This window comes from Aotus nancymaae, unplaced genomic scaffold (genome assembly GCF_030222135.1).
Source record: "Aotus nancymaae isolate 86718 unplaced genomic scaffold, 86718_ANA_hifiasm-v0.15.2.pri h1tg000077l, whole genome shotgun sequence".
Lineage (NCBI taxonomy): Eukaryota > Metazoa > Chordata > Mammalia > Primates > Aotidae > Aotus > Aotus nancymaae.
This window is the reverse complement of record NW_026988492.1, coordinates 16,492,376-16,507,376: the sequence shown is the minus strand read 5'-3', so window position 1 is coordinate 16,507,376 and position 15,001 is coordinate 16,492,376. Positions and strand designations below refer to the sequence as shown.

Genomic DNA, 15,001 nt, shown 5'->3' with positions numbered 1-15,001 from the left:
ATACCTGGCTAATTTTTAAATTTTGTAGAGAGAGGGTCTTGATATGTTGCCTAGGCTGGCCTTAAACTTCTAACCTCAAGTGATCCTCCCACCTTGGCCTCTCAAATTATTGAGATTACAGGTGTGAGCCACCATAGCTGGCTGTACCCATGCTCTTCTTCTTTTCTGAAAAATGTTGGAAGAATTTTTTTAAAATCCTTATTTAACCGAGAAAAACAGAGGTCTCTGAGTGAGATGGTAACTACCTCTTCTACTCTGCAGAAAGAGTAAGTGTATAGCAATGGCTCTTCCATGAAATTGTTTGTTCATGAATACACAGATAATTATATCTCTGCAGATTTCTATTTTGCATTTTCTATTAGTAACCCTGAGTACTTAGTCATACCATTTCCTATTTACATTCAGGAGACGTGTTTAAGTGTAAATGTTTGCAAATTGTTGTTGGGTAGAATAGGTACTTGTCGGTCTAGGAGTTAATGGCTCAGGTGGTGGCATTGGCCTCAGATGGCAGCTTCCATGGGAGGCCTGGAGGTGGGCTGAGGGAAGGGGAGGGGCATACATACAATGCAACCATTTATGTCTCCTGGATGTTTGCCACCATCCTCTTGGCCACAGAATTGATAAAGAAACAAGAAGCCATATTCTATAGTGATGCGAGCACTTTATTATTGATTGATTTGTGTAGAGATGGGGTCTCCCTCTGTCACCCAGGCTGGAGTGCAGTGGCACAACCATGGCTGTCTGCATCCTCAACCTCCTGGGCTCAAGTGATCCTCCTGCCTCAGCCATTTGAGAAGCTGGGGCTACAGGTGAATGCCACCATGCTTCTTTAATTTTTGTATTTCTTTGTAGAGACAGGGTGTCATCAAGTTGCCCAGGCTGATCTTGAACTCCTGGCCTCAAGCAATCTTCCTGTCTCTGCTCTAAAAGCACTGGGATTACAGGCATGAGCCACCATGCCCAGCCCCTGATGTGAGCACTTTAGCCTCAGGATGGTCCCCTTGGTCCAAGCACACTGAGTAGAGGGCCAACTGATCTCCAGGGATTGCTCCCCAACCCCAGGAGGAATCTTAACTGGGAAACTTTCGGTTTGGCAATCTGAGATACTGATAATTTGACAGCTATATTAGTGTGTTCTCACGCTACTATAAAGAGCTTCCAGAAACTGGGTAATTTGTAAAGGAAAGAGATTTAATTGACTCACACTTCCACATGTCTTGGGAGGCTTCAGGAAACTTAGACATGGTGGAAGAGGAAGCAAACACGTCCTTCTTCACGTGGCAGTAGGAGAGAGAAGTGCAAAGCAAAGCAGGAAAAGCCCCTTATAAAACCATCAGCTCTTGTAAGAACTCGTTCACTATCATTAGAACAGCATGGGAGAAACCTCCCCCATGATTCAATTACCTTCACCTGGTCCCATCCTAATACAATACATGGGGATTATTACAATTCCATGTGAGATTTGTGTGACAACACAGAGCCGAAGCATATCAACAGCCTAATGATTCTTGTTTTGACAGTTTTTATTTTTTCAGAACTTGTCTGAGTTAAGAGTCCTCTGTCCCATAGTTGTTATATAAATCAGATTATTTTATTTACAGAGTCAGGACAGTCACTAACCCATACGGTGACTTTTTATGAATTAGGAAAGATTGTGGTTGTAGGCAGCCAAAACCCAGATGGGGTACACAGAATGGAGCCCTCGGGCAGGGTACAACTGCACAAGTGTCTTCAATGGCCTAGATAAAACCTAGACTTTTATTGTGAGAAATTTTTCAAGTTCAAAGCTCAAGTGATAACGCAATGCTGATATTAGGATGTCTTTGTTTTCATGGTAAGTGTTTTTAAATAATAATAATGACAAATCACATGCTCAGTATTTTGAAATTAATATATTTTGAATATTTTCCATATTTTGAGTATTTACTCTCAAAGTTTAAAATTATTTCATAAAATTTTCTTTCAGCATTTCTTACCTATCATATGAAGGACTCCACTTTCAGTGCCTGGACTGGGCTGAATGATGTCAATTCAGAACACATGTTCCTTTGGACAGATGGGCGAGGAGTTCACTACACAAACTGGGGGAAAGGCTACCCTGGTGGAAGAAGAAGCAGTCTTTCTTATGAAGATGTAAGTATCAGTTTCAGGTCACCTCTCTACACACTATCAGCTTGCATGGGGTTATCATCTTATTGATTAATTTTCCATGAACGAATCTACCAGAATACTTCTTGATCTGGTCCATGCTTGCAGATTTTACCTGTTTCAGACTGAGCTGAATTTGAGGGAAAGGGTATAAATTCAGTTAAAAAATCTTTGGCTTGGGGAAGTGGCGATAGTGAGGGATCGGGAAACCCAGTTCCATTCTGAGCCTAACTTGCAATCAGAAGAAACACTTCAATGTAGAGTTACCAACTTTCTTTGCATCACCTTCCCCTTATCCCTTGCAGCTATTGTAGTATTTGGGGTGTAGCCCTGGAAGCTACTATTGCTTCTAAAGATCACATCATCATCATCATCCATCATTTTCATGAGCTAACATTTGTAGACAGCTTATTTTGTGCCAAATGCTTTTGTACATTAACCTGGGAGATAGATTGCTTCTTTATCTTACTACTTTTATTCTTATATAATTCAACAGTCAACTTATCAACATCAAACACCACGTTGGGGACTGTAAAAAGCATGAAGAAATGGAAGATTTTGTTTTTACCTTACAAGTGTGTACACTTAAACTAGACCACAAATCTTATATAAGAAGGAAGATAGGAAAGAAACGAGCATGTCTAATGACAGGATCAGATATAAGCATTATAGTAGCTAAGAGGAAAGAAACTCACTATGGGATGGGGTGATTTGATCAGTGAGTACACATCTATGGTGCCTTATGTGCTAGACACTGTCTTTGCATGTCATGGTAGAGGGAAGAACTATGAAAAAGAATCAACTATGGGTTTTTGTTTCTTTTTTGTTGTTGTTGTTGAGATGGAGTCTCTCACTCTGCTGCCCAGGCTGGTGTGCAGTGGCACAGTCTTGGCTCACTGCAACCTCCATCTCCCAGGTTCAAAGATTCTCCTGCCTCAGCCTCAGGAGTAGCTGGGATTACAGGTGCATGCCACCATGCCCAACTAATTTTTGCATTTTTAGTAGAGATGGGGTTTTACCATATTGGCCAGCGTTGTCTCCAACTCTTGACCTCAAGTGATCCACATGCCTCAGCCTCCCAAAGTGCTGGGATTACGGGCATGAGCCACCATACCCAGCTGGGTCTTTGTTTCAAGAATTTTAAAACATAATTATTAGGGGATCTTAGCAAAAGGATGAGAAAGGCCATGTTAGATGGTGAAGGTGGGCAAAGTCTTCAAGCAAGAGATGCAAGATGTGTTTTGGCAAATAGAGTAAGTGGCTTTGAATGTAGCAGGAGTTTTATGCAGAAAAAGAAGTTTCAGAAGTAAGCTTCAAAAGGTGGAAAGCAGAATTTAGAGAGATTTACATGCACTATGATGGAGTTTGGACTTTGTCAAATAAGCAACAAAAAATGGTCTGAGTAGAAAAACGATCTGCTCAAAATGGCATTTTTATAACCATTAATATTTTGGTAGCTATTTGCCGGGTGAATACATTTTGGTGATGGAGCCAGTCAGCAGCCCCTGGGGTTGCTCTGTCTGTGGAGTAGCCATTCTTTTGTGTCTTTACTTCTCTGATAAACTTGCTTTTACTCTAGAAAAAAATAACTAGTGGTGGGTAAATAATTTTCTGTGGAAAAGTTCTTTGATTTTCATGACATCAGTGAGGGCTGAAGACTTACTGAAAAAGTAGAATGGAACAAGACAGCATTTGCTTAGACAGCTTTAATGGATGAGAGGTGAATTTCATGTAAATCGAAAACATTTATTATTACACACATATTTGTTGTTTTTAGAAGATAGAGAAAGGCAGAAACAATAAAAACAAACCAACAAAGAAAATCTGTAATCTCAACCATTCAGAAAAAAACACTGCTAATTTTTGTTGACCTTTCTCCCAGACTTTTTCATAGTGTATATAAACAGATAAAGTTTATATTTCACAAAGATGGAATCAAAACACACATAATCCATTGATTGATTGATTGATTGATTGATTAATGGAGTCTCATACTGTCCCCAGGCTGGAGTGCAGTGGCACTATCTTGGCTCACCACAACCTTTGCCTCCCAGGTTCACGTGATTCTCCTGAGTAGCTGGGATTATAGGCACACACCACCACACCCAGCTAACTTTTTGTATTTTTAGTAGAAACAGTGTTTCACTATGGTGGCCAGACTGGTCTCGAATGCCTGACCTCATGATCCACCCACCTCAGCCTCCCAAAGTACTGGGATTACTGGCATGAGCCACTGCATCTGGCACTGCTTTTTAAAAACCAATTTCAGGACTTTAAAATGGAGAGGATTAAATATAGTTAGAAAAAGAGAATGGAGAGAACTTGTAATATGTGTTTTCTGGTGCAAATATGCTTGGATTGCAACAGGTTTTCTGTATCAGAGACTCTTAGCCAGGATAATGGGGGATTAAAATAGCTAAGAAAGGAAATGGGGATGAGTGGAGAACTTTTGAAATGTAAGTTTCAGGTTGCCTGACAGTTGTAGCTCATGGGATAAAGGCACTGGAGATTGACAAGATGTCTGTGGCAGGAGTGTAGGCTGTGATTCACTGTAGCTCAAGGGATGGGTTAAAGATGTGTTGACTTCACGGTGACACTTCTCTTAAGTACTTTTATTCAGAAAAACTGCAGTCACCTTTTTTTGGTTGTCTTTGTGTATCGTTATTTGTGTATTATTATTGACATAACATTTTCTTTAATTTCTAGGTGCTTTGGAATTTTCCAACTGTTACTGATTTCTAGTTTAATTCCATTGTGGTCCGAGAATAGTTTATGTGTTTTCTATTCCTGTAAATTTGTTAAGGCGTGTTTTATGGCCCAGAATGTCGTCTCTCTTGGTGAATGTTTCCTGTGAACTTGAGAAGAATATATATTCTACTGTTATTGGATGAAGGAGTTTCAGATGTCAATGAGATCTGGTTGATTGATGGAGCTGTCCAGTTTAACTATGTTCTTACTGATTTTTTTCCCTGCTGATCTGCTTTTTTTGATAGAAAAGTATTGAAGTCTCCAATTCGAATTGTGGATTTATCTATTTCTCTTTGCAGTTCTATCAGGTTTCACCTTATGTATTTTGATGCTCTATTGTTAGCCACATACACATTAGAGACTGTTAATGTCTTGTTGGAGAATTGTCTGCTAGATCATTATGTAAGGTTCCTCTTTACCTCTGGTAACTTTCCTTGCCCTATAGTCTGCTATGTCTGAAATTAATATAGCTGGCCCAGCTTTCTTTTGATTATTGTTAGTACAGCGTATATTTCTCCATTTTTCTTCACTTTTAACTTACGTGTATCTTCATATTTAAAGTGAATCTCTTGTATCAATACATGAGTCTCTGTATTTTAATTTGTGTATTTAGACCATTAACATTTAAAATGATTGTTGATATAGCTGGATTAACATCTATCATATTTGTTATTGTTTGCTGTTTTTATTCTGTATTTCATTTTTTTGTCTACCACTCTTTCTTGGCTTCTCTGGTTTTACTTCAATATTTTGTATGATTTATTTGTTTTCCATTCTTAGCATACCAATTATACTTTAAGAAAACTTTTAATTTAATTTTATTTTTATTATAAATAAAGATGGAGGTCTCTCTATGTTACCCAGGCTGTTCTTCAACTCTTGAGCTCAAGCAATCCTCCCACCTTAGCCTCTCAGAGTACTGGGATTACAGGCATGAGCCACCTTTCTTGGCCTAAAACTAAAACAAAAACAAACTTTCTTTAGTGGTTGCTCTTGAGTTTGCAGTATACATTTACAACTAATCCAAGTCTTTTTTCAAATAGCACATAAGAAAGCATCACCCATTCCTTCCTCTTCTCCCATGTAACATTGCTATAATTCATTTCACTTATCCATAAGCTTGTATTACCAAATACATTGTTGGTATTATTATTTTAAGCAAACTGGTATCTGTTGGATGAATTAAGAATAAGGAAAATGAAAAATTCTATTTTTGTTTCATTTATTCCTTTTCTAATGTTCTTCATTTATATAAACCTGAGTTTCTGACATATATCATTTCCTTCATTTTTCCTTTTAACATTTCTTTCAAGCTAAGTTTATTGGCAACAAATTTTCTCAATGTTTGTTTGTCTGAGAAAGCCTTTGTTTTCTTTTCACTTTTTAAGGATAATTTCACTGGAGACCAAATTCTGGGTTGGTGGGTGTTTTTTCTTTCAGCATTTTAAATATTGCATTCCACTCTCTTCTTGCTTACATGGTTTCTGAAAAGAAATCCAAGATTACTATTCTTGCTTCTTTATAGATAAGATGATTTTTTCCCCCTTTGGCATCTTTCAAGATTTTCTCTTTATCTTTGATTTTCTGTAGTTGAGCTTGGTGTGTCTAGATGTTTGTATTTATCCTGTCAGATGTTCTCTGAGCTTCCTGGATCTGTGATTTGCTGTCAGTCATTAATTTTGGGAAATTCTAAGTCATTATTGCTTCAAATATTTCTTCTGTTCCTTTCTCTCTTGTTTCCTTGGCCATACCCAGTCTATTGATGAACGTATCATAGTCTTCATTTCTGTTAAAGTGGTTTTGATTTCTAGAATTTCCTTTTGATTCTTTCTTAGCATTTTCATCTCTCTGCTTTCATTACCTACCCAGTCTTGCTTGTTGTCCACGCTTTACATTAGAGTCCTTAGCATATTATATTCTTAGTTGTTTAAAATTTGATAATTCCACTATCTTTGTCACATCTGAGTCTGCTTATTATGCTTGCTGTTCACTTCAATCTGTGTGTGTGTTAATCTTTTAGTGTGCCTTATATTTTTATGTTGAAAGCTGGGTATATATTGTAGTGCAGGGGTCTGCAGCCCCTGGGCCACAGACAGGTACCTGTTAGGAACTGAGCCTCACAGCAGGATATGAGCAGCAGGCAAGTGAGTGAAGCTTCATCTGTATTTCCAGCCACTTCCCAGCACTCAGATTACTGCCTGAGCTCCACCTCATGTCAGCTCAGCAGTGGCATTAGTTTCTCATAGAATCATGAACCCTACTGTGAACTGTGCTTGTGGGGGATCTAGGTTGTACACTCCTTATGAGAATCTAATACCTGATGATCTGTTACCATCTCTCATCGCCCCCAGATGGGACCACCTAGTTGCAGGAAAACAAGCTCAGGGCTCCCACTGATTCTACATGATGGTGAGCTGTAATATTATTATACTACATATTACAGTGTAGTAATAATGACAGCAGTAAAGTGCACAGTAAATAATGCGCTTGAATCATCCTGAAACCACCCTCCACCCCAGTCTGTGGAAAGATTGTCTTCCATGAAACTGGTCCCTGGTGCCGAAAAGGTTGGGGGCTGCTGATGTAGTGAATAAAGAGAACAGAGGTAAATAGACATTTAGTGTGAGGTTTTATGTTTATTTAGTTAAGAGTTAGGGTGTGTTTGCTGTTTGCTGTCACTTTAGGTGTCAGAGGTGAAAATCTCTGGTGTCCTTGTTTCTGTCTCTCCTGTTGACTTTGGGTTCTCCTAAAGACTTAAATAATGTCAGAGAGGTACAATTCTTCAGCCGTATCTGCTTGTTATCACACAGGAACCCCAAGGGTATGGTGGTAAAATATTGGGGAGGGGAAGTGTTTCATAATCCTGTGATGCCCCCACATGTGACCTTCAAAAGTGCTTCTCAGTTTTGTTTTGTTGCTTTTTCCTTTTGGATGAGAGAGGAAAGCTAGAGAGGCTGGAGTTGGGTATTTCTTGTCTCCTAGTTTAGTTATTGTGTGCTGAAACCACAGTTGTTTAGGCACTGGTAAAATTCTTGTTCTTGGAGGCTGGTCTTATTAAAAACAGAAAGCTGTGTTGTATTTAAAAATGGCTCTTTTCCCACCTCCCCTTTTGGAAGCAAGAGGAGACTTTTCTCCAGTTTGCACTGTAAGAATATGGTAGGGCTCCTGGAAGGAAAACTCACTAAACTCTGAAATCTCCCTAAGACTGCCTTCCCCATGCACTCCTCTGCCAAGATTTTTACTTTTCAAACTTGTCCACATTGAACCTTCAGCAATGTGTCAATGACATTTAATATCTCCTACCTCAATACTGGTTCCCGTTTTCTACTCCTGGGCTTCTGCTCTGGTCAGTTCTGATTCCCTATATCCACTTGTCTGTGTCTCCAATTTGGGGGACAGCTGTTGGTCTCGTGACCTCCATTTTCCAATGCATTTTCTTGCATTGTGGATGGGAGTGACAACTTCCAAGCTTCTTACATGTCAAACTAGAAACTTAAAATCTTCAACATTTTCTTTAAGGCTACTCATTTTTTTGCTTAAATTTACTTTAAAAGAATACTTCTTATTAGGAGAAGGTAGAAAATTGATATAGTCACCATAAATAGAAGATAATTGTGTAAATAAACACAATGAAATTTGGGGGCTCCATCAAAAATGCAAAATGATTTGACCATGTCTCCTGTCTTTATTTCTGGCTTCTCTCAGCCCCTCCCTCTTTCCCTCCCTCCCTCCCTTCCTTTCTTCCTTCCTTCTTTCACTCCTTCCCTCCTTCCCTCCCTCCTTCCTTCCTTCACAAGGTCTTGTTCTCTCAGCAAGGTTGGAGTGCACTGGTATGATCATAGGATCATAGTTCACTGCAGCCTCAACCTCCCAGCCTCAAGTGGTCCTCTCACCTCAGCCTCCTGAGTAGCTGAGACCACAGTCATGCACCACCATGCCCAGCTAATTGTGTTTATTTTTTGTAGAGTCAAGGTCTCCCTTGTTGCCTAGGCTGGTTTTGAATTCCCAGGCTCAAGCGATCTTCTCAGCTTGGCCTCTCAAAGTGTGGGATTACAGGTGTGAGCCACTGTGCCTGGCCTTCTCTTATTTTAAATGAGCAAGAGACCACATTTCAGATTAAAGTACAGAGTGTATATTGAAATGGGGCAGGCAGCATGGTTTCTCTCACCTCTACTCCAACAGGACCAGATATGAGGATTAGAATGGAAATAATAGCATTTCAGAAAAAAAAATACTGAGAAGGATTTGGAATGTCACACGCATTCACAACCAAATATAGTATTGTTCCAGCCCTGGCATACTCTCCTATAAGATTATAAATAAGATGTGAAACTTTCTAGTTATACCAGCCACATACTCTGAATCTATAATAATACTTTTACAAATCAGTTTAGCAATGAAGTATATAGATTGTGCTCATTTTCCTTTAAAAATATGGTGCCTACTTTGGGGTTTGGATACTGGTAATTTGTATGGAGAGGATACTGTGTTCTCTTAGTCCCTTTGGGTTCTAAGTTTTGGTAGTGATTAATAAAAGTTCTGATAGCAGAGTTTCTTGGGACTATCTCCAAAGTTTATCCAGATCTGTGGGGTTTTCAATCCATATAGTAAGAGTTCAAATGTGGACAATGTGCATAGTAGGTACGGTTGGATAGAAAGTAATGAAGGATTGAGCATATTTTAAATTACGTCAATCTTAACATTTGGAAATTAGAAATAATGAGTTTTTTTTGCTTGTTAATGAATTGATTTCAATAGTCATTGATTCATGAATGTTTTCTCTTTCTTTCTCTACAAATATGCAGGTTGACTGTGTTGTTATTATTGGAGGTCTATCAAATGAAGCAGGAAAATGGATGGATGATAACTGTGATAAAAAACGAGGCTACATATGCCAGACACGTCCTGGTAAGTTCTACCAAACCTCACCTTCCTGAAAGAGCTGGGTTTTGTTTTCAGTTATTTATTTACTTATTTATTTTAAGACAGAGTCTTGCTCTGTCACCCAGGCTGAAGTGCAGTGGCGTGATCTCAGCTCACTGCCACCTCCACCTCCCGAGCCAAGTAATTCTCCTGCTTCAGCCTCCTGAGTAGCTGGGATTACAGGCATGCACCAGTATGCCTGGCTAATTTTTGTGTTTCTTTTAGAGCTGGGGTTTTCATGTTTCCATGTTGCCCAGGCTGGTCCCGAACTCCTGACCTCAAGTGATCTGCCTGCCTCAGCCTCCCAAAGTGCTGGGATTATAGGTATAAGCCACTGTGCCTGACTTCACTTTTTAATTTTAAAATTTTATTTGGTTCTGGGATACATGTATGGAATGTGCAGGTTTGTTATACAGGTATACATGTGCCAGGGTGGTTTGCTGCACCTATCAACCCATCAGCTAGCCCCACATGCGTTAGCTATTTGTCCTGATGAAGAGCTGTGTTTTTAAATGTACTTTAAAATATATGATCATGTCTGGGCACTGTGGTTCATGCCTGTAATCCCAGCACTTTTGAAGACTGAGGCAGGCGGATTGCTTGAGCCCAGGAGTTTGAGACCAGCTTGGGTAATATAGTGAAATTCCATTTCTACAAAAACCTCAAAAATTATTTTGTATTTTGACAAAATTATTTTATTATTGTAGGTGGGACTACAGGTGTGGTGACTTGTGCCTGTAGTCCCAGCTACATGGGAGGCTGAGGTGAGAGATCACTTGAGTCTGAAAGGCTGAGGCTGCAGTGAGCTATGATCATGCTACTCACTTTAGCCTGGGTGACAGAGTGAGGCCCCATCTCACAAAAATAAAAATAAAAGCAAAAACAAACAAGTAAAATAAAATACATGCTCATTCCCTTGCATAGCAACACGTTTGATTGTTGCTTTAATCCCTGGAAACCTGTGCAAGACAAAAAGGGTGATATTTTCTATACTTGATTCATGAGTCTGCTTTCTTTCTTTCTTTTTTTTTTTTTTTACCAGATAGTTTTGTAGTTTTGGGCAGACTAAACCTGTCACTAAAACTTTCTATTAGAAACTTAGGGTATTTGCTTACCTGTACCTTTTTTTAAATGTCAGAATAGGAATACTTCCATTTAATTCTTGTAACTTGAGAACTTTTGGCGTAAAGCATCATATATGCCTCATTATTTGTTCTATGTCTTGTGTGCCTTAAATATGTGGATATATGATTTGAGTTTCTTTTTTCATCTTAGGACGCCACAATATGGTTAAATGGAAATAATGCAGTATGCAGATATTTACTGTCAATTAAGATGGTATTTGTATACATTTTAGTTTCTAGAGAAACTAGAATAAAAATGCCTAGCTGACAGGGCAGGTGAGCCCCAAAATTGGGGCTTAGCCTGGGAAGGTTCTTGGCTTCATGCAGGAAGGAATTTAAGGGCATGCCTGTGGTGTTAACAACTTTTATTAAAGCAACGGTTCACAGCAGCAGCAGACATACTGCTCCTTGTGGAGCAGAGTTTATACCATAGGCAGTGAGCCTGGAGAAGCAGCTCAGGGGCAATTCTGCACTCATATTTATACCAACTTTTAATTACATGCAAATGAAGGGGTGGGTTTATGGTAACTTCTGGGGACTGCCATGGCAATGGTAAACTGTCATGGCATTGGTGGGTGTGCCTTAGGGAGAGGTTTCAGCTAGTCTTCAATCTGGCCTGGAGGGAGTCCTGCCTCCTACCTCATAGCTACACAAAAGGGGTCAGAAATTTAAAAATAGATTAGACAAGAGAATTGAAGGTGGGGAGGGTTGCTGTTATCCTGAGTACAGTTCTTAAAGGATGGGTGTGAGTTGGAAGGTAATTATTCTCCCAGACCTAATGAATTTTTCTATACTATTTGGGAAATCAGGGAACTAATGTCAGTTCATGACAATGACTGAAAATCATCTAAGATATTTTCAGATGGTTGAGAAGTACTCCAGAAATCCTAACCTTCTCTTAATCCAAAAGCCATCCAAGTGCATGTCATTTTTCTCAATATTACCCTCTATAGCACCAGAATCTTAGATCACCAGTAAAACCAAAGCATGCCATCTTTGCCTCTGTTCTTTGGGCCAAGAGGGAACACTCCTTCCAGGAGTGAATGGTGATTCACACACTCATTTAAAATCTTCTCTTTCTATTCCTTATACACATACATGACAGAATATTTTGCCACAAACAAAAATCATTTGCAAATTTTTAATGACTTAAGGAATGATTCACAGTGTTGAAGTGAGAAAAGGTGGCACATAAACTTTTATGAACTGTAAATTATCACCAGGTGTAGTGGCCCATACCTGTAATTCTAGCATTTTGCTGAAGCAGGAGAGTTGCTTGACACCAGGAGTTCAAGACCAGCCTGGGCAACAGAACAAAAGACCTTGACTCAAAAAAAAAAAAATAAGTTGGCCCTTCTGTAGTGCTGGACAAGGCAGATGGCAGGTCATGTAGGCATAAAGTAGAACATGCTGGAGAATTGACCAGGATACACACTGGTAGGCAAGGATATATAGATCCCTAGACCAGAGTAAAGAACCAGATTGCAAATATTTTAGGGTTTACAGGGCATACAGTCTCTACTGCAAATACTCAACTCTTCTGTGGTCACAGATGGTCATAGGCAATACATAAGCAAATGAATGTGGCCGTGTTCCAGTGAGACTTTATTTATGGATACAAATTTGAATTTCACGTAATGTTTACATGTCCTAAAATATTATTATTCTTTGATTCTCCTCCATACCCAACCATTTAAACACCTTTGTAGCTTATAGGATGCAAAGACAGACAACAGGTCAGGTTTCATCCTCTGGCTGTGATTTGGTGACTTCTGGGGCATCCCTAAGACAGGCAGAAACAATCTCTTTTGGGGATCTTGACATGAAGTGGCTCAGAGTACAGGGGGCACAATGCAGTGATTAGAAATGCATGCTAGGAGATCGAGAAGGAAAGATCAGAATGCCGAAGTGATTTGGCTTGAGGGGCTCCAACCACTGGGTCAGTTTGGATAAGATATGGGAGGGTTTACCCCTAGGTGAAAGGCATAGAAAATCATCAAGAGTAAAGCTTGATCTTGAGATCAAGGTTAAATGAGCCAGCGACTTGTGAGTGGCTTTATTCCAGAACCTAAACCAGTAACCCGAAGGTGGATTGCTCACTAGTGAAGTAAAACAGATATAAACTCATGGATCAAGTAGAACAAACGGGGGAGAAAGAGAAAGACTTTTCTTGACCTTGACATTTAACCTACATGGAAAAATAAAGATCAGCAATGACACAATAATCGATGTTCTTTAATTTGTGGGATTAAACTGGCATTTCTTTCATCTAGATTGCATTGAATTTGTAATACATTTTGTTTGTTAGTTTAGAAACTTGATCATATATCTGCCCTAATATTCTAAATATACTTTGGAATTAATTTAATTTGGTCAGGCATACTTATGAAAAAATAATGGTTTGTTTTCCAGTGCAAAATGGCTTATAAAAATGTGTCTAACAGCTGAATGTTTGGAGTTATGCTATTTTGCTTATTTTTATGATTGACAAGATATACTTGTCATTACTGATAGTGCTCAATTATTGTTTATTGATAATGCCAACGAAAATAATCTGTTTATCTAGACCCTTCCTTGACTCATCCTCCAGCAACAACTCCAACAGATGGCTTTATTAAATATGGCAAAAGCAGCTATTCGATCATTAGACAAAAATTACAATGGCATGAAGCAGAAACATACTGCAAGCTTCACAATTCCCTTTTAGCTAGCATTCTGGATCCCTACAGTCAGGCATTTGCGTGGCTGCAGATGGAAAAATCTGATGAACGTGTGTGGATCGCCCTGAACAGTAACTTGGTAAGATGCTGGAAATGTGTGCAACTTGACACAATCAGTGAATTATGGTTGGATATGATTCTCTTTCTGTTAGTTCTATTGAATACCCGTTATGTGTGAGAGACTGTGCTAGGCAATGTGAGTGATACTAACTAGAACAAGATCCAGTCTTTGAGGGATGTGCTGCCTTCAAGGATCTGGCAAACTGGTGATGTGTGTCAGAAATCAAACTAAGGATTATCTGATGAATGTTAACTCTCTTATTGCATTAGACTGTGCACATTATATTCTGAATCTCAACAGTTTATTCACGAATTGCTTCCAAGCTCATGATTATAACTATGGCATGAGAATTAAGAAAGGTTGTTAAGACATAGTTAACAGTGATGGGAACACTTTTTATTTGTTGTGGCAAGACATTCTAGACTCATTGTAGGTCCTGAGGTTGTAGAGCTCCCATCCATTTGTGAGAAATATTTCAGTTCCTAGTATTCCATTATGGACTAAGGTTGGCAAAGACTAGGGATGAGGCACAAAGCTAAGAATGGGGATAGAGTTGCCAAAATATTCCTAAAATGAGTCTCCTCTGATGTGTGGTCTTCCGTCTCTCTTCCCTGTATTAATTCTTCTAGCCAGCCAACCAGCAAGCTTCCCAGTAAAAGAAATAGATATGTCAGTCAGCAATTAAGATATAAGAAAGGTCAAAGAGAGGCATATGGAAAGTGTCATGAGAAGAGAGAAAAGGAACCAGTTGGGCCAGTGAGGAGGACCAAGAAGGTTCCTCAGAGTTTCTAGATGAAGTCTAGGATGGTAGAACATAAAGAAGGAATATCAAGAAGAGGGAAAGAAATGGAGATAAACTGGAGAGTAGGTGAGTGTCAGATGTTACAGAGCTTCCAAGGCCATGATGCACAGATAGAAATTTACAATTTATACAGTGAGTATTTCCTAAGTAGAGAAGTGTATATTTAAAAGTAAGTAGTTCCAGAATGATTTCTATGATTAAACTTAAGCAAGACATTTTTACATCCCTGTTGACTATGTTTTTATGATTAAGTCATTTGATAAGTTATATGTTTTCTCACAGACATGTTCACAATTCTCTTATGAGTTTAAAGTAAGCTCTTACTTTTGGAAAGATTAAATAGTTTTTCATTGCAGCAATTTTTATGACTACAGCAGTATTGTTATCTTCCTTATGTCTATAGAGTAACGATTATACAAGCATTATTTGGTGAAACATGGTATAATACTACAAAATTCTAATTTGAGATAACACA

The 15,001-nt window shown here is 38.9% G+C and overlaps 1 protein-coding gene across 1 annotated transcript in view; it reads left to right on the top strand.

Moving 5' to 3' along the window:
• The window catches only part of MRC1 (mannose receptor C-type 1), a 104,511-nt gene that overhangs the window by 77,788 nt on the left and 11,722 nt on the right, over nt 1-15,001 (top strand). Inside the window, exons 22-24 of the mRNA XM_064368391.1 lie at nt 1,967-2,133; nt 9,702-9,804; nt 13,510-13,742. Of these exons, the coding sequence (XP_064224461.1) occupies nt 1,967-2,133; nt 9,702-9,804; nt 13,510-13,742 (503 nt within the window). The remainder of the gene's footprint in view (nt 1-1,966; nt 2,134-9,701; nt 9,805-13,509; nt 13,743-15,001) is intronic.